This window comes from Artibeus jamaicensis, unplaced genomic scaffold (assembly GCF_021234435.1).
Source record: "Artibeus jamaicensis isolate MK-2021 breed Jamaican fruit bat unplaced genomic scaffold, CSHL_Jam_final contig_851, whole genome shotgun sequence".
In the NCBI taxonomy this organism is placed as follows: Eukaryota; Metazoa; Chordata; class Mammalia; order Chiroptera; family Phyllostomidae; genus Artibeus; species Artibeus jamaicensis.
In genome coordinates, this window is record NW_026521986.1 from 8,576,434 (window position 1) to 8,596,801 (window position 20,368).

The following is a 20,368-nucleotide window of genomic DNA, read 5'->3' on the forward strand; positions in this document are numbered from 1 at the left end:
GGCTGTGCTGCTGTACCCAGGCTCCAGTCTGGAGCTTGCGTTTGGAGTCCAAGTGGCTGCCAACCACGTGGCTGCTAGACCTACACGGTTACTATGGAGAGATCGCTTGAATGGATGGGGCCAGCTCATGTTCCTGGGGGAGAGAGAGAGCTTCTTGGCTAAGCTGGGTTGTATTATCTCAGGCTTGGGATGGACGAGGTACTTTTTCAAAGTAACCAACTTCCCAAACTCTTGCAGGCTTCTAATGGGTCCACTCCCTGGCCAGTTGATTTCTTTCCCAGGTTAGACTGATAGGCCTCTATGGTCAAGCATCTGCCCCTACACCATTTAATTTCTACCGTGCATATGCTTACCTCTCCCTCTCCCCACTCCCGCCCCGCCCCGTCCACAATCTGGTACCAGACAGGGGAACAGGGGTGTTAATCCTGGGTGGGGCAATGCTGAGATCCACTGGAGCATGTGAAACTGTAGCTTCCTGGCTAAGCAAGCAGGCTTATGCTCCCTGGTCGATTATGCTCAACAATGTCTGATTCTCTTTGCTTCCTTCTTTTATGAATATCTAGCTAACTATATATGGTAACATCTCCCCCTGAAGACCTCGGGCCTTATACTCTTACAGGGGTAAACTGATGAAGGTCTCGTTTTCTGTAATTCCTTCTTGTTACCGAGGGGCATAGTCCTGCCTGTCCCCAGGCCCAGAGGCTCTGCCTGTCTGCCAAAGGAAGAAAGGAGCAAAAGGAAAGGGGAGTCTTCACTCGGGGAAGAAGGATTTTGCAAAGTCTAGATCAGTCTGGTGTCCCTGGGAGGCAGCCTATGCAGTGTCCAGAGGATGGTGATGCTGGACAACCTAGCATCTCTGTTGTTGTGACCTAGAGAATAAATCATATGATAAGTAACTGGACCCAAGATGCTGGGTTCAATACCTTTTTCCATTTGGCTGATCCTGAGTTGTATCTTTCATAATAAACTGGTAATAGTAAGTAAAGTGTTTTCCTGGGTTCTGTGGGACATTCTAACCAATTATTGAACTTGAGGAGAAGATTGTGGGAACACCCAATTTTTAGCTTGTCAGTGAGTAGCACAAGAGGGCCAAGACTTGCAGTTGGTGTCAGACATCAGGGCCATCTTGTAGGAATGAGCCGTTAGTCTGTGGGGTCTGAGCTAACTACCAGTAGTTAGTGTCAGAATTGAATTGGCTTGTAGGACACCCAGTTGGTATCCACAGGGAACTGGAGAACTGTGTAGGGTGGAAAACCCACACATTTGGTGTCAGAAGTATTGTGGGTAAAAACAGTTCATAAACATAGGAGCCTGCTAGCATCATGAAAAGACAACCGGTCCTTGTGGTACCTCCTGATGGAAAAACAATTAAATCTGAATATAATCAAGCTTTCCGAGCCAACTACCAGCTTACAACGTATACAGAGAAGAGAGGTACATGTTAAATTACACCAGAGGGATGCAATCAGCAAAAACTGAACTGTGGTAAATGACAGAATAAACAATCTGGTTTTATAACAAATAAATAGTTAGATTAAAAAAAGAGTTAGAGGACCAAGATGGGGGCATAGGTAGGTACACTTTGCCTCTTTGCATAACCAAAAGGACAACAGCAAATTTAAAAACAAAAAGAACCAGAATTGCCAGAAAGTTGAACTGTAGTGAAGTCCAACAACCGAGGAATTAAAGAAACATTCATTCAGACTGGTGGTGGGGGGGTGGAGATGGGCAGGCAGGGTGGAGAGGACGTGCAGCAAGGCAGCAGCAAGCAAACCAGACGGTCCCACATTTGCATGCAGATAAACCAGGAGGAACATGGGGAGTGAGACAGTGAGCAACCCAGGGTTCCAGTGTTGGAAAAGAAAGTTTCAAAACCTCTGGTTTTAAAAACCTATGGGAGTTGTGGCAGCAGGAGAAACTCCCAGCCTTACAGGAGAGTTCATTGGAGAGACCCACAGGATCCTAGAATGTACACAAACCTACCCACCTGGGAATCAGCACCAGAGGGGGCCCAATTTGCTTGTGGGTAGTAGGGCAAGTGAGTGAAAGCCAGCCTGGAATCCAGCAAGTGACATAGTTCCCTCTTAGACCCTTCTCCCACATACAGCACCACAACTCAGCCATGTGGGTTGCCCCACCCTGGTGAATACCTAAAGCTCTGTCCCTTACAACAGAACAGGCACACAGAGACAAAATATGCCCCAAATGAAAGAACAGATTAAACCTCCAAAAATTGAACTAAGCAGTAAAGAGACAGCCAACCTATCAGATGCAGAATTCAAAACACTGGTAATCAGGATGTTCACAGAAAATAGAGGAGAAAGTATAGGGTATGCAAAGTGAAATAAGGAAACATATACAGGGAACCAACAGTGAAGGGAAGGAAACTGGGACTCAAATAAATGATTTGGAGCAGAAGGAAGAAATAAATATTTAACCAGAACAGAATGAAGAAACAGGAATTCAAAAAAATGAGGAGAGGCTGAGGAACCTCTGGAACAACTTTAAACGTTCCAACATCTGAATTATTGGGGTGCCAGAAGAAGAGAAAGAGCAAGAGATTGAAAGTTTATTTGAAAAAATAATGAAGGAAAACTTCTCCAGTCTGACAAAGGAAATAGACTTCAGGAGAAGTCCAGGAAGCCCAGAGAGTCCCAAAGAAGTTGGATCCCAGGAGGAACACACCAAGGCACTTCTCAATTACATTATCCAAGATTAAAGATAAGGAGAGAGCCTTAAAAGCAGCAAGAGAAAAGGAGAGAGTTACCTACAAAGGAGTACCCATAAGACTATCAGCTGATTTCTCAAAAGAAACCTTGCAGGCAAGAAGTTTCTGGAAAGAAGTATTCAAAGTCATAAAAAGCAAGGACCTACATTCAAGATGACTCTATCCAGAATAGCTATCATTTAGAATGGAAGGGCTGGTAGAGTGCTTCCCAGACAAGAAAAAGTTAAAGGAGTTATCATCACTAAGCCCTTACTATATGGAATGTTAAAGGGACTTATTTAGGGAAAAAGAGAAGATCAAAACTATGAACAGTAAAATGACAACAAACTCACAATCATCAATAAGTGAACCTAAAAAAACCCCCAAAAATGAACTAAGCAAACAACTAGAAGAGGAATAGAACCACAGAAGTGGAAATCACATGGAGGGTTATTAGTGGGGAGTGGGCAGGAAGGGAATGGGGGAAAAGGTACAGGGAATAAGCATATTGGTAGGCACAAAATAGACGGCGGGGGGGGGGGTAAGAGTAAAATGGGAAATAGAGAAGCCAAAGAACTTATATGCATGACCCATACACGTGAACTAAGGGGGGGAATGCTGGTGGGAATAGGGGGTAGAGGGGAAGAAGGGGGGGGGGAATGGGATAACTGTAATAGCATAATCAATAACATACACTTAAAAAATAAATAAAACTGCTGGAAAAAAGAGGGTAACCTTTGGATTAAAAGATCTAAAAGATATATTCTCATTACATTGCATACTTTTTATTTATTTTTAACTTTAAAAAAATTTTCAGTTAAAGTCTCAACATGGCTTCTTTTTTATATTCTTAGTTATAAGATTCCGTTCAGCTAGTCTGCAGGCAGTTCTCATGATGGTTGTTCTGTAACTTAGTTGTAATTTTGTTGTGATTATGGGAAGAATGGTGGCTTCAACAAAGAGTTTCATTTTTTTGCATAACAAGAAGACCTGAGGAGGTGACTGCTGGCCTGATTCTGTTGCTCAGTGACAACAGAGAGACTTGGAACTGGTACGTTTTTAGGCATCGTATCCATTCTGCGCTCAAGTCAGTGAGAAGGGCAAGGGCCAGCTGTATCTCTTATCGGGAAAGCATACTGCCTTCCTCAGAGTAGATGCCTTCTCCCCTCTGCCAGTTTCCTTTCCATCTTCTGGAATCCTGCAGGTTTCTCACTGGGCCACCCCTGTATGCAAGGAGGAGGGTGAGTCAGGGGAAAGATTATTTAACAAGCTTGGTGAGTGTCCTGGGGTTGGTTAATACTACTTCCTGTATAAAATTAGAGCTCTCATAGCAAGGAAGGAGTGGAGTGGATACTGGCAGGTAATTAACAGTGTCTGCCACAACTGGGTTGATTTCTGAACTTAGAGAGGAGATAAAGCAGGAAAATATAAGACTCAGAGAGAAGTATATTTTAGCTCTCAGTACGACTCTGTATGTAGCATCGTCTCCATTTTGTACTTCCAAGCAAGCAGTCTGATCAGCACGAATGAGAAAGTGAATTGGAAGACTAATATGAGGAAAGTTTAAAGGGTTCACACATAATTTGAGAATTTAGGGTAGATGATAAAAGTGGAAACTAATTTCTGCCAATATATTGCTAAGATATCTTTTTTATCAAGAAGGGAGAAAACAGTAAATAAAAATTACTTTTTAAAAAAAATGTACTTAAAAAAAGAAAACCTTGTGGATGATGTACTTAGAAGCACTTTGGAAAGATTAGTTTTACTTATTTATTTCTCATCTGAGGACTTTTTTTTTACTGCTTTTAGAGAGACAGGAAGGGACAAAGGAAGGGAAAGAAACATCAATACAGGAGAGAAGCGTTGTTGGTTGCCTTCTGTAGGCACCCAGACTGGGGATTGAACCGACCACCTAGATATGTGCCTTGACTGGGAATTGAACCTTTAACCTTTTGATTATGGGATGACCCGCCAACCAACTGAGCCACATTGGCCAGGGCAACATTAGTTATATATTTTTTTCTAAAATTTTTTATTGTAATTATAATTTTAAAAGCAATACACTAAGTAGCTTATTTTTACATGTCTTTGAGAAGATCATTTAAGATAGTGTATTAATCATTCTTATTTATCATAAGCTGTAATTATATCTCCCAGATTGCTTAGTAATTAAATAACAATATAGCCTGGTGCTAAACCCTGGGGTATTCAGGCTCTGCCTTGGGGAAAGGAGAATGCTAAGGAGACCAAATTCTGATTGATTCAGTAAATATCCTGTTTTTAATTTGTTTTACTGATGTGGACTCTGGCCAGCGGGGTCCGTGTGTTGTGGCTGCAACGAGCAAATTCACACGCACTGCAGAAGTCCTGTGGAGAAAAAGGGATGGTGTGGCCACTCTCTAAGTGAGAGAGGGGCCCCGGCTCCTACCTGGACAGGCTTTACTTTTCTGGGTACATTACATCGAGGATGGTCCTCATTTACTATGCGCAGGTTTGCTTTACATGATTACCTTTTACAGATAAGAAAGGAGAGGAAGTTGCTAATGACTACAAAGAAAAAGGATATTTGCAAATTCAAGGAGAAGGGTGGTTTAACTGGTTATACTCCATACTTGGGAGGTTTAGCACAGATTTTAGGAAGTTACTTTAAAGATACGCAGTAAACATTTGCTGCCTCAATTCGCAGGGAGGGAGTTCTGGCAAACAGCAAGCCTCAAAGCAGCCTAGGTACAATGCAGGCCCGATTCCCCAGGGAAAACCGGTCCGAGGGCTCAGTTCCTGCGTGCGGACTTGCTCCCTGCTGGTTTTCTGAACCAGCGGCGGGGCTACATTTGCCCCTGCCACATGGATAAGTTCCCTATATTTTACCTATTGGACTTATACTTAAGATCCGATCTAGTTTTAATTGCAATGTACTTGTATATACTTGAATATATGGATAAATAGATTAATCTGGTGATCTGTTCATAGAAAATTTGGCAACCATGAGCATTCCAGGACCCATGAAACGAGTGGGTACTGTATCATTCCAGTTGGAGATAATTAGAAAAAGATGGAACTGGAGGTTAAGAGTAAAACAACAATAAATATTTCAAATTGGAAAAAAAGGAAGATGATATGGATGGTAAATAATAATAAAAGTAAATCTCCCAAAGTAAAAATTTGGGAGAAATAAAATGGGTAAAGGAAAATAAAGCCAAGTCTTAGTACTGCAGATGGACAGGTGAAAACTGAAGGACCCAGGCAGGAAGAGATAGGACCCAGGCTTCTGGAAGGGGAGGCAGGATACAGAACTGGAATATTATAAGGTAGGAGTAGATGTTCCTGAGTTGTCATGAAATCAGAAGAGCTTTGAGAACTAGTCACAAGGGGAGAAAGACATTACTCAGCTAGTCAACACATGTAAAGAGGCAACAGTTGTACAGGAGGCACAGCAGAGGTGTGCTATGTGAAAGCAGTGGCGGGATCTGCTTGTCACTTGCCACTGCCTTTTAATTCCTGCCAAATTATTTAAAGTGTCACTATTTATGAATCAGTGTATCCAGAGGGAGCTAGAGGGGTAGTGGCCAGCCACAACTTCAGCTGATTCCGAAGGCAATACCAGTGTGATCTCGTTATAGAAAATCCCACCCCCCACTCCTGGGGGTCTTATTACTCCATGATTCTTTTTGCCTGCTGCTGCTAAGAGTTGTGGCTCTCAATGCCAGAGTTTGGTAAAAAAGGAAAGGAATTATTTAATTAAAAGTTATGTAGGTTTAGAGTAGTGGCAGAATGTCGCCATTAAATCCCAAAGTCCCTTTAAAACACCACACACACACACTCCTGCCTCCCCTTGCCAAACGAAGCCAGTCGGGGGTACTGTTATAAAAGTCCATAGCTCAGCTAGGCTCCCATTCTTAATCCAAAACCATGTCCTCATGGTGGGCCAGGGAATCCTTCATCATCCTTTCAAACTGCATGACCAGGAGGGAGCTGCTGCTACGTTCTGCTTTCCTGCTTTTGAAGCCGAGTGGTTGAGTGGTGGAGAGCTCTTTCTCTGCTCCCGAACTGCGTGGTTAAGCCCCAGCATGGCTGCCACGCCTGGGTTTAAGTCCCCGGCGTGGATCCTCCTCTGTAACCCCATTTCCGACTCCTCCCACACTGGGTTATACCTGCCAGCAGTCTGGTTTCTTCTGCCTTTCTCTCCTGCCATTGTTAGTCCGGGCAGGGGTGACCCTGTGATTCAGAGGTCGCTTCCAGGTCGTTCTCTCTCAGGCAGGCGCCGAAAGCCTCTCCGGCTGCTTCGCATCTCGGGCTACATCACATCTGCGGTTAGAGTCATGCCCCTCTCCCTGGCTCCCAGTGCATGCACAGCTGTAATATCATTAAACCACTGGCTGAGTTCTTCAGATAAATACCCAGTCACTCTCAGTGGCCCTGCTCCACTTCCCTCATGCCCCAAGTGATTGGTATGGGGGTTTTCTCCATTTTGGGGGACTTTCAGCTCAAGGCTCCATTACAGTCTTTGTTACTTATTTGCTAGTTTGTACAAATCCAGGGTCTTTGACCCAGAGATAGATAGAGGAAATAAATTCCCTCTCACCGTTTTGTTTTAGATGGCTCCATGAGTCTGAGTAGGTTTTTGTTAGTCCAGTTTCAGCTGCCTTATCATTTGTGAATCTAGGTGAATTCATAGGGAGGGGGATCCTGAAGAGTTTCTAGGTTAGAAAATGGAAATTAGTTATAAGCACAGACTTATTATTACTAAAACAAAACTTTGGAATTTTCTGGAATCTGTAAGGAACTAATAGATTCACATTATTATGTTTAGTAATCCCACAGTGCTGAGAAAGCACATACTGAATTAATGATCAGGAAAATGCTACATATGTACAAGAAGCTTTGAAACCCATAAACTTTTATTTCAGCACATTTATGATGCAATATTTCAACTAGAGTTTTGGAAAGCATTTTTTGTTTGTTTTTACATTATGCATATGTTTTGTTTCAAGTTGGCATGTGGTCACTAATGTAAAGCTTTTAACTTTCCTTTTATACAAGGGCTATGAAGTAACGGGGAACTAATAACAAAACCTTTAGTCCGAATCCATTCTTCTTCACATTAATGAATGGTGAATTCCATTCTTCCAGATGCTGACCCATTTAGTCAAGAAACCCCTTCAGCTCCCCTTTTGAACTACATCTTGTGTTCAGTTACTTGTAATCACATGAGCTGTTCTTTAGGTCAGGACACCATTATCTCTTACCTGGGCTGATCTTGTTTTCACCCTGGCCCATCTACAGTTTCTTCTTCATTTGGTAGCCAGAGTGATTCTTTACAAATAAGTCAGATCATGTCCCATCCTGCTCCTAGGCTTTTACAATGAAATCCACTAAAATCCACAGACTTAAGAATCTCGTGTGATTTTGGCCCCTGGCTGGCCCTCTGACTTTATTTCTTTTTTAATTCTCCTCCTTGCTTCTTGTGTTTCAGCTGCATTAGCCTCCTTGTTATTCCTCAAACAACCCAGGCATCTTCTTACATCCGGGCTTTTGTACCTGCTGTAGTTCTCTCTTCCTGTTCACTGTTCCACTGGATAGCCACATGATTCATTTTTTTCATCTCCCTTAAACCATTGCTCAAAGTCAGCTTATTGAAAAGAGGCTTTCGTGGACCACATAAGGTAAAATGGGACAAAATGCCCTCTGTGACAGTCTGTCCCCTCATCCTGGTTCACTTTTCTTTAGAGCATTTATATCTGACGCATGGTATACTGTACTTTGTTGCTTGTCTCTCTCAGTAGAATGTAAGTTCCGTGAGGGAAGGTTTTTGTTTTGCTTTGCCGTTCATTGTCACATCCTTAGCACCTAGAATAGTGCTTGGCTTACAGTGTGTCCTCCATAAATATTTGTTGAATCTTTAGTGAGTCTTTCGAAAGGAATATTTTTAATAAAAAAGATGTCCACTAGATGGCATTGCTTTCAAACTTTATGTAATTAATGTCTGATAGCAAAAGATAGATTCTTTTGTGTTGCTCCAAACAATACAGATCTTTGTGATGAAGATTGTCATGAGAAATTGCTGTGATTAATGTGAGGCATATAGAATACTACTAAATTTACATTTATTTTTTTAAAAAGATTTTATCTATTTATTTATTTTTAGAGAGAAGGGAAGGGAGAGAGAAAGAGAGAGAAACATCAGTGTGTGGTTGCCTCTTGCATGCCCCCTACTGGGGACCTGGCCCACAACCCAGGCATGCGCTCTGGGAGTTGAACCTGTGACCCTTTGGTTCATAGACCAGCACTCAATCTACTGGGCCACACCAGCCAGGGCTATATTCGTATATTTGTACATTTTTAGATTTCTAAAATTAAAAAGACATTTAAAGGAACTTACAGAAAGTTAGAGCATATTGGCCTGTTAATAACCATTTGATACAGTAACCATTTGTGTTATTTAGCCTGATAACACAGTTACTGCTTTTTATCTCTGTGTACAGTTCCTAAGTTTGTAAGGTTATTGACCCTAAGTTTGTCTACGTTCATTAAGCTTGACCTTAAAGTCACCACCATCCTACTTAAACCTTTTGGCAAAAACCATACATGAGTTTATTTCCCCCCTACCATTTCTAATGGTTATTAAAGTCAGTAAGGCTCTTTGAGCTTATTTCATTCCCAACCAGATAAACTGTGTATTTTTAGGATAGAAACAGAAAATACTCCCATTGCTTAGTAACGGTGTATCTGATGTATTTAATATCTAGAAGTAAATTTTGCCATCAGCAAGAACTGTGGACTCTACATTTCATGGTTTTAGAGATATTGCCACTAAGCCCACTCTTCACCAGAGCACTAGGGAAGGAAGAAAGTATGATAACTACAAATAAAGTAAGTTCATGTCCATGTCGTGGATGCCTTCCTTCTGAGGGATGTCACTGGAATGAGAGAGTAGTAATAAGTTCCAGAGCCTTAAGCCTCTAGTCGAAATCCAGCCTGGTGGGGGAGGCAGAGAATTATTGTCTGTCAGCTGTTCAGCTGTGGCCAGTGAGTTAGGTACTCTCAGTCTGGTTCCTAATCAACTGAGCATCCAAATTTTGAAAACCTTCTGTGTTTCTGATAGATGTTGTCATACCTATCCTTAAAAATCAGTGGGTTCCAAGTGCCAGAGCTTTTTAGCTGATTTCTTTGACTAAACTCAGCAAATAATTGCCCTAATCAGAAAATGTACACGTTTTCCCAAACCCTGGACGTACGCCTGTCCTGCCTCGTCCAGCGCCATCTCTTTTCTTCTTGCTCTCTGCACTTACCTCATTTCCATTTTTTCCCAATTCCTATGCTTTTCTCAAGAACTTCTCTCGAACAGTCCTTTGATCCATTTTGTTCTCTTTACATGTCCTTACTCCTAAGTTTTCTTCATCCTGTTCAACCTAAAGATGTTTCTTTTTTTTTCAAATTTCTTAAAATATGCTTTACAAATGTTATCGACTAGATTTCTTTAATATTTCCCTCTTCCTGTTTTAGATTGTTCTCTTCCATTTCTGATTATGGCATATTGAGGAACTTATTTTGTTGATCTGTTCAAAGTTCTCAGCCTCTTCTCGGGACTTATTTACCTAGAAATGAAAACACTTGTTCTTTCGTACTTTGTGTCTTTAAATGGAGCCTAAAATGGAGGATGGTCTTTGTGTTTCCAGCCTTTTTCCCAGTTGCCCTTGGGTGGTTAAGTGTGGGGCTGATAAAGTATCATTTTAAATAGACAGTTATACTCAAAGACTAATATTTTTACATTTTTAACCAGAAATATTGGAAGTTCCTAGTATTGCTCTCCAAATCTTGTGCCATTAATGATGATAATTGTGTCTGTGTCAGCTTGTCATTGTCCTGTGCTTACCCTGGCATTAGATCTAGTTTTGAGGTCGGAATTCAGTGTTTCGAAAATCACTTTTTCATTTACTAAGGAAATATTGGGCAACATTTATTTGCATAAAACATAATTTTCTATTTACCAAGGACCTACTGGATAGCATTTATTTCGTATGTATATTTTTTGGTCTGAGACATGGAGACTTACTGAAATTTGATTATTAGAGTGATCATCTACATTTGTTAAAATATATTTTCTCATGAAAATACAAGCATTTTTCTTATTTATTAAAAACGTATTATAGATACTAGTCAAAATGTCATTTACAAAAAATACTTATTCCCAGAAACGTGTTTATTCTCAGAGGCACTGTTGCTTGTTCAACATTAGATGAGATCTAAAAGCCCTTGCTGATCTCATGCTCTGTTCCCTAACCTCTCTTACTGCGTGTGTTGCAAACTGGCATATGAAGCCGTTTTGCTTGTACCTGCTCTATTGAAAAAGCCTTTTTTGTTCTGGTGTTCCTCGTGACTTAAGAGTTTCCTAAGTAAAATTCATGGGAGGTTCAGCCATGTGGTCTTAAATATCATTGGCTCTTTTCACTTATGCTTCTTTTTCTTCCACAGACTGATTGAGATAGCAGAATCTCGTTTCCCCAGATATTTTAACACTGAGGAAAAATTACTTTTGACAAGCAGTAAAGTTTATCTTTATCGGGAACTCAGCTGTGATGAAGTTCTTCGCAGGTATGCCATTTTAGACTTTGGCATTTTAGTAATACTTTGAAGATTTATTTTTTGTTTTTCATGTTTTCAGTTTCTGAGTGAAAAAAAGTCCCTACATGTTAGGATTATAGGAAATAATTATTGCTGCATTCTTCTTTATTCACTATGGCTTGTTGTTGATTTCTTTAAAAATAAAAAAAGAAAATGAAGTGAATAAAATAGTTTATATTAATTAAGAGGTGTATTGATTACTGTTTCATTAACAAATTATCCCATGGTGTAGCAGCTTAAAATGGAAAACATATGTTGTCTCGCATAGTTTTTGAGGGTTAGGTATCTGGGGGTGGCTTGGCTAGGTATTTTTGGCTCAGGGTTGCTTAAAAGCTTGAAGTCAAGCTGTCGGCCAGGGCTGTAGTTACCGCAAGGCCTGCTTGGGGCTGGAGAATCTTGGGAAATTCCAAAGTCGCTCATGTAGTTGCTGGCTGGCCCCCCTTCTTCCCAGATGTTAGCCGGGGGCTTCCATTCCTCACCTGCAGCCTCTGCACAGGGCTGTTTATAACACAGCCACTAGCCTCCCCCAGAGTGAGTCATCTGAGAGAGACCGGACAAGTGAGAGAGGGTCTAAGATGGAAGCTCTAGTCTTTTATAACGTACTCTCAGAAATGAGGGGCCCTAACTTTGTCATATGCTATTGGTCACAAGACCCACCCTGGTACAGTGTGAGAGGGACTCCTTAGGGTGTCAAAACAGGGGTTGGGAGTAAACAGGGGCCATTTTGGAGACTGGCTACCACAAATTTAGGAATTTTACCCTAAAATTGGAGCTTTAACAATATTATAGGAAAACTAAGGAATGAAAACATTTTGGGTTATTTCCAAAAGAGTACCATATGTGTAGAAGAGATATATGAAAATAAGTTATGTTTATTGGATACTTGCAATCATCACTATAATTTAGGAAAGAATGATTTGTTGTTGTTTTAAGTTGGTCAACCTTCACAATGCTCTATTTTTATTACTGCTTAGACTTTTCTACTATTTTACAAATTCCACTTTTTTACAGGATTGAATCCTTAGAAGAAGAAATTATTTCAAAAGGAGTTAAACTTGTGATTATTGATTCTGTTGCATCTGTGGTAAGAAAGGAGTTTGACACACAACTTCAGGGCAACATGAGAGAAAGGAACAAGTTCTTGGCAAGAGAAGCAGCATCCTTGAAATATTTGGCTGAGGAATTTTCAATCCCAGTAAGTTTTTCTTTTTCTCTCTTCTTTTCTTTACCTTAAAAAAAAAATTAAGTTCACTGACATGATATCAAGTAATGTAATTAGAAGGAAATGCAAAATCTTTTTAAAGAGCTTAGTCTAATTGCTATAGCAAATATCTTCATCTTATTACATCTGTTCATTTATTGAGATTATCTTTCCCTTTTTACAGTTTGATCCTGGAGCAGATTTATTTATTTATTGACATATAATATTGTATGAGTTTTGAGTCTACAACATAGTGATTAGACAGTTACATGATGTACAAAGTGATCAGCCCATTACTGTTGGCTTGACGTTCAGTAGTGGGAGTTGTGATCAGGAATGAAGGTAAGGATATATTGCAAGAGTTTGTGGTGGGTAAGCTGCAAAATACAAGTGTTTACTGAGTTACATTCCCATTAGCAGTGTGTGGGAGAGTTCTACTTGTTCTTCTGCTGTACCAACATTTAGTATTGTCAGTCTTTTCAGTTTTAGCCATGTATCATCTCAATAGAAGATAAGAATTTTTTACAATGAGATAACATTTAGTTATGATTTTATAACTTTTAGATTTGTGTTTGGAAAATTAAAATCTTGGACCTTATAACTTAAAGAATATGCACCAATAGTGTAAACTACCACACAGCCTCTGAGATTTATAAAATCAAGCAATAAGTCAAGGGAGAAAATGTGGCATTAAAAAGATTTTGCATATATTAGTGTCTTTTAAATTCATATTTTAGATTATGTGATGTAATTCCTGGGGAAGTCAAGTACAGTAAAGTTTATTATGGATTATGCTCATCTTTTAAATTTTATTGTAGTTGCTTAAAATGATAACTCAAATTCATGTTTTCCCTGGTCAAGGAGAATAAGGGAATTTAAAAATATTTTATATTACCCTGACCAGTGTTGCTTAGTTGGTTGGGCATCTTCCCTCAAAGTGAAAGGTTGCCAGGTCAGGGCACATGCCTGGGTTGCGTGTTTGGTCCCTAGTCGGTGCGTGTATGAGAGTCAACAGTCAGTGTTTCTCTCACACCAATGCTCTCTCTCTCCCTCTTTCACCCTCTCTAAGAAATAAGTATTTTAAGTATTAAAAATATTTTATATGAAAGGAGAATAAGGGAATTTAAGAATATTTTATATAGTTACTTGATGAAAAATTATATATGCTTATTTTATTAATTCATATGCATACATTTGCTCTGGAAGCTCATAAAGAAGCCCTGCTGGCTGCATCTGGAAGAGGAAAGCAGGGTCCAGAAGCTGACTTAACCTTTGATGAATTAGATCTCATCCAATTAGTCATCCCATCTTGCAGATATTACCCAGTACCTCCTTAATTTAAACACCGCTCTTCATTTTTTAGCACATCTGGTTGTCTCCATTTCAGTATATATTCAGTACCTGATTAGTTACTACCACCTTCAGTGCTATTTCTCTGGTTCCTAGTGGTCAAGAGTCCTGGCTTTGGAATTGAATATGGGTTTGAACCATAGCCTCCCTGTTTGATAATTTTATGAACTTGAGTAAGCTACTTATCCTAGCTCCAGCTCTTAGTTTTTCATTTGAAACAGGGAATAATAATATCTGACTCATGGGGATGTGATAGTTAAATGAGATAATGTCTGTAATGGTCTTTACACAATGTTTGACACATTCAGTAAAAGGTAGCCAGTAATTATTAATTTTAGTAGTTACCTCATTCCAGATGCTTGGTATATTTTATCTTTCTTTTTCTTATATTTATTTTCACAAGGCTTCAAGCTCCTCAAAAGGGAAAATCATGACTTACTCTCTGTCATATCTCCTTTTAGCTGCTTTGTTGATGGATATTGTTACTGCCTGGGTCCTCCTACACCTGGTTAACTCACTCGTTCTTTGGATCTCTGACTCTCTGTCTTTAATGCCACCCTCAGCAGCTGTGCACAAAACCAGCTGTGCTAGGGACTGTGAGATCATAAAGATGAATAGAACATAGTCTTTGCCCTTAAGGCTTCTCTAAATAAGTTAACTGTAGGAGACAAATAAATAAGTTAATTTAGCTTTCTGTGGTATAATGGAGAATGAAATAGTACGTATCTTGTGTACTGTTCTTATTCTGTTTCTAACAGATATGTAAGTAATTTGGTACCTACTTCTTTGTCCTTTCTTGGGACTATAGATTACACAGAAATAAAGGCAGGTAGCATAGATCTTCATGGGCTCTAGTTCAACTCTTTATTGAGTCTAACCTTGACCCTTGCTGTCCATCTTATTCAGAAAGGGAGTGCTTGTTTGGAGACAGATAGATAGTGGTTAAACTGTTAAAGCACAAGCATAATTCCCATGTTGTTTCGTTGCTCAGAAAAAATTAGAAATGAAAGGAAGTTGTGGCTCTTAGTCTTTAGTGTTACTGAAACTGGAAAAGTTGGTGTTCATGCTGCCTGTCACTACCAGAACCAATAAATAGAGACAAGACTGAATCTTTATGGAAACTCTATTCAAATGCCAACAGTCTGAGAAGATGGCAATCATGTACCCTCAAAAACAGTCATAGGTAAGGATTTGGATAAAAAGATTAATCAGATAAGAGTTGCAGTCCAGCAGGGATTTTCCTAGTATTTCTTTATCTGCTGATCAACAATTCTTTATCTGCATCACAGAAGTTCCCTCCTTAGAACACAGTGGCTCAGATATCTTTGCAGAACCCCTGGGGCACGGAGGTTGAATTGCTTATAGACCTTCTGTGGCCACTCATCCCAGTTCCTAGAATAACACCTTTCCACCTGAATTACTCACTTAAGCCTATCAGCTCAAACTACAACTAAAACCTTTAAATCTTGAGTTCCTCTGTACATTAATCACTTAAGCCCTATCACTGGATCATTAATGATCGATTTGAATTAAAGATTGGGATTTGAAGTCCCTTTTAAGATCAGGGATCTTAGCATCTCCGAGTTTCAGCATCATCTGTGTTGTTTACTGGCAAAAGTAAGTTGTTGAAATTGTTCTATCTTATTTAAATAATCCATCTATCTATCTATCTATCTATCTATCTATCATCTATTTATTTATTTGAGATTGGGGAAGAAGGGGAGAAAGAGAGGAAGAGAAAAATTTGTTGGTTGCTTCTTGTCCACACCCTGACTGGGAACTGAACCCATAACCTAGGCATGTGCCCTGACTGGGAATTGAACCAGTGACCTTTTCACTTTGCCAATGATGCCCTATCAGCTGAGCTGCACAAGCCAGGGCTAATATTCTACAGTTTTAAAAGGCTGTTAATAAATAGCTGTGTCTTACTGAATACTTACTTTTATTACAGGTGTTGCAGTGAATGCATTTAAGACATTTTTTATTTAATACTTTAATAACTTTGTGAGGTAGGATATGTTATTCCTGTTTTATAGATGAAGACATTGGGGTTTATCAGGGTTAAAAAACTTTCCCAGAATCCCATGGCTAGTAAGTGGAAGGGGTAGGGTTTGAACTCAGATCTGTTTCGTTCCAATGCACATGTTCTTATTCACAATACCACATTGCTTCCTAATGTGGAAGTCAGAATTATTCTGCTCCCTTGCCTCTTATTGACTAAAAGCTATTCAATACTCAGACTCTTTCTTTCAGTCTTTTTTCAATGGAAAGTTTCACACTTTGCTTTATGCTTTGTTGCTTTTGCTTCTGTTAGTGGTACCAGTATTTCAAATAAGAGAAATACTTGAACACTTGCAGCTTTGTTTGCATTGTCACTTATATAGAAATCATATGTGTATGTTAAGATTAAAATGAGTGCCTTTTATCTGCCAGTCAATATGCTAAAGATTTGTTGGGTATCTGTTTTATAAAGCTGAAATTGTCAAACTTGTAGCTGAAATCCTGTGATAAGTCTGCCGTCTTAGAAAAATAATTACTAAATATTTGTATTTTGGACTTCTTTTGGGGAACATCTGAAGTACAGACAACCTCGCAAGATTCTGCTTTGGGCTTTAATGAAGACTTAATATGTGTTGCGACTAGACAGGAGACATTCTAGTTTCATGCATTGCCAGATGTGTCCAGTGAAATCACTGCTCATGGACTTAATGAAAAGTCCCTAGGGGCTTACGACTTAAGGTAGTTTTTATAAGCATCAGGGCTCAAAGGATCTTTGGTACATGCATTCGAGGGAGGGGCAGTTCCGACGTGAACTGGGAAGTAATGCTTGCAGTCCTGTGGACCGAAGTGCACTCTTTTAAAGAAATAATGAAAATGCTATATGGGAAAAGTGTTTTTTTTGTTCCTAGCTTTAAGTTGCTAAAATTGGTTTTATTTCTGAGACTGTAGTACGATGAATCTTTTTTTGTTTGTTTTCTTTGTGATCTTTAGCTTAGTTTACTGTGTCGTCCAATAATACGGGATTGGCCTTTCTTACAACATTAGAAATGACAATTTTGTGCCTAATTCTAGACTCTTCTCTCACTTTTCTCTTCCAATCTGTAGAAGTCATGGTTTTAAAAGTAAACATTATACCGAGTCAGCCTGATACAGTAGAAAGTACCCAGAATTTCAGGTCAGGAGATGCAAGTTTGAGTACAGGCTGTATTTCAGCCCGCCGTGTGATTGTGGGCCAGCCACTTCTCCTTTCTGAGCCTCGGTACCCTTTTCTGTAGAAAGGGGGTACAGGTTCCTGCCTCATAAGGTTTATTATTATCATTACTGCTAGTAGTATTAGTAGATGAATAATAGTAAATCCACAGGGTCTGACACAATAACATCCCCGGTTTATTACAAAACCTTTTACTACAAGATCATAGCCATGTAATTCTGTAACAACAATATCACACTCAGGCATACCATATGACATTTGAAGTGAAATGTTCAAATTAAAACTATAGATTATTACGCTCATATTATTACCCTATCGACCACACTCAAGCAGGCCTCTCTTCTGCCAGACCCTGTGTGTTGCTAGATTATTAATCTTTATGGAGGTTTTTACAGTTTGCAAAGCACTTTTATATCATAATTTATAGGAAGATAAATATATGTAGATATACAAACACGTGTCTATACATACAGTTGACCCTCTGTAATCAGGGGCTCTGTATCTGTGGGTTCTGTCAACCTGGGATCAAAGATATTTGAAAAGAAACCACAGTGTTACATTGTTGCTGGTGTGTGCTGTGAACCGAGGCCCACCATGGCTGCACCTGTGCTGAACACATACGCAATCTTTTTCTTGTCATTGTTCCCTAAACAATATAATATAAATGACTATTTACGTAGCATTTACATTATAGTCGGTATGATAAATAATCCAGAGATGATTTAAAGTATACAAGAGGATGGCATAGGTTAACTGCAAATGTTGTGCCATTTTCTGTAAAGGACTTGAGTACCCTTAGATTAGTATCTGCAGGGGGTCCTGGAGCAGTCCCCACGGATACCGAGGGGTGGCTGCGTGTATGTCTATATCTATTTCTGCATGATATATATGTATGAGAGCACTTTGTAAATTATGAGGCATTATGTGAATAATAGTTGATATTTTCATAACCAACTGAACTCGAATTAGTGGCCATTTTCACTTTAGTTATTTCAATGATAAATCAGGGTTTTCTAAATTCAGATAATGAACTCCTATTTAGCTGAACTAGTTTTGGAATGCTTTCTTTTAAGATTTACTTTAAAATTAAAATTGACATCTGTCTGATTTCTATATTATACTTTTTGTTTAAAGAAATAGACACAGGTCTCAGTAAAAGTCATGAGGTGAATGGTCAGGAGTACTTGGGAGCCGGTGTCACTTTGGGGAGCTATAGTGAAGTTCCTGCTCTACGAAGAGTAGGTTTGTCATTTAGTGATAAACCAGTGTGATTATTTAAGAGTAAATATTTAGGAACTTTATGTTTACAAAATACCCTGCAATTGTTAATTAGCCTACTCCAATGTTTATCTCTATATTTTGTGCAGGATTTCCAGACATGGCTGGGGTGGTTTATATTAACTCTGGAGTTAGTAGATATTTGTCTGTATAGTGTAAGGGATCTTCAAAGCTTATTCGATTGTTCAGTTGCACTTGCATTTTCCCAGGAAAATTATTCTGAAAAATTCCAGAAAAAAAATTATAAAACCTTTTGTGTTTCAGAACCGGGAAGTTTCTAGGACCTAAAAGTCCTGAAGTATAACTTAAATGTTTCCATTCAGAAGTTAAAGAGATATTTTTAGAGTAACCATTATTTAAGGCGTTTTGTAATGATACGGTCTTTGCCTTTAAGACTCTGTTGTATTTTCTTAGTGGAGAAAGACACATTTAAGAAACCATCACAGGGTGGTGGTGGGGGGGTGCTGGGATGGGAGAAATAGACAAAAAAACTGTATTTGAACAATAACTAAATAAAATTATTTTAAAAAAAGAAACCATCAAGATGATATAAGCTAGTAGATGATAAGTATTAAGTAAATAGCTGTGGCAGGTACTGTTATTTGCCTACCCAGTGCTCATTTCCATCTTCCCCCTGTTAATAGAACCCTGGTTTTTGGTGGCAATGTGCCTACCTCAATCAAAAGTCTGTGGCAGTCATGTTCTTCTTCAGTGGCAGGTAGGCAGTGAGACCCAGTTCTGCCCAGTGATACCTGTTTTAGTTCTGTATTACTATTTAATAAATTACTCCAAAATGTACTGACTCAAAAACAGTTACCATTTATTTCCCACTGGGCCAGGAATTCAGATAAAGCTCCTGGGGACAGATTGTTTCTGCTCTGTCAGGTCTGAGGCCTCAGCCACCAGACCCAAAGACGGGGCTGGAATAGCATGAAGGCTCGTTCATGCTGTTTGGCAGTTAATGCTTGTGTTTACTGGGAGCCCAGCTAGAACATTCACTCGTGGTTTCAGTGTGGTCATTGGGGTTGAAGAGCTTCCTGAGACGAAGCCCCGGATGGGAGTGATACTCTCTCTGCGACCCTGCCCCAGAAGCCTGCTGCGCTCTGTTAGTAGAGACTGTCCCAGGTTCCCTCGCAGATTCAAAGGGGGAGGACTCGACTTTTCAGTTGGCGGGCCTGTCGCATTATGAAAACAACATGTGGGTGGGATAAATGTATTGGTGTGGCCATCTTTGAAAAATACAGGTGCCACCACGTTTACGGGAAGGCTTAGTGTTGGGAGGGGGAAGCTACTACGAAAGCTTTCATTTCCCAGGTAAAAGGGAAGTGGTATTTCTGGCATGGTCCTCTGTCATTTATTCCTCCTTTTTGCCTTGAAGGAGCAGCAGCCACCTTGTACCCGTGAGGTTACAAACCAGTATGCTGAGGATGTTGACATCATTGGATGTCAGCCCTGGACTAACTGCTTCCAGACTTTTTCTTCTGTGAGACAAATAAATAGCTATTTGTTTAAATTACTACTGTAAGACTTTTAGCTTTTTCAAATTTGTTGTTTTTTTATTTTTTAAACTTAAAAAAAAAAGATTTAAAAACTGTTAGAGAGGAGAAGGGAGGGAGAAAAAGAGGGCGAGAAACATCAATGTGTGCTTGCCTCTAGCAAGACCCCTGCTGGGGACCTGGCCTGCAACCCAAGCATGTGACCTGACTGGGAATCAAACCAGTAACCCCTTTGGTTCATAGGCTGATACTCAATCCACTGAGGGGCTTTTTAAAACTTTTTAATTATATTTTTTCTATTACCACTTATTCCCCTTATATCTTCTTCTACCTCCACCCATCTCCACCTCCCCCCAAATTTACTTTTTACTTTTTAATTACAGTTACCATACATTGTTATATTAGTTTCAGGTGTACACTCCAGTGATTAGAAATTTATGTAACTTACTAAGTGATTATCTCAATAAATCTCACACCAATCTGACACCAGTCTAATAATTAAT

At 39.5% G+C, this 20,368-nt stretch overlaps 1 protein-coding gene across 7 annotated transcripts in view; it reads left to right on the plus strand.

The window, feature by feature from the left end:
- Window positions 1-20,368, plus strand: part of RAD51B (RAD51 paralog B) — a 512,857-nt gene that overhangs the window by 27,859 nt on the left and 464,630 nt on the right. For 6 of the 7 annotated variants that reach the window (XM_053673262.1, XM_037125882.2, XM_037125884.2 and 3 more), the window contains exons 6-7: window positions 11,180-11,299; window positions 12,341-12,524. In XM_053673262.1, coding sequence (XP_053529237.1) covers window positions 11,180-11,299; window positions 12,341-12,524 — 304 coding nt within the window. The remainder of the gene's footprint in view (window positions 1-11,179; window positions 11,300-12,340; window positions 12,525-20,368) is intronic. The other variant, XM_037125885.2, reaches the window with a different exon arrangement.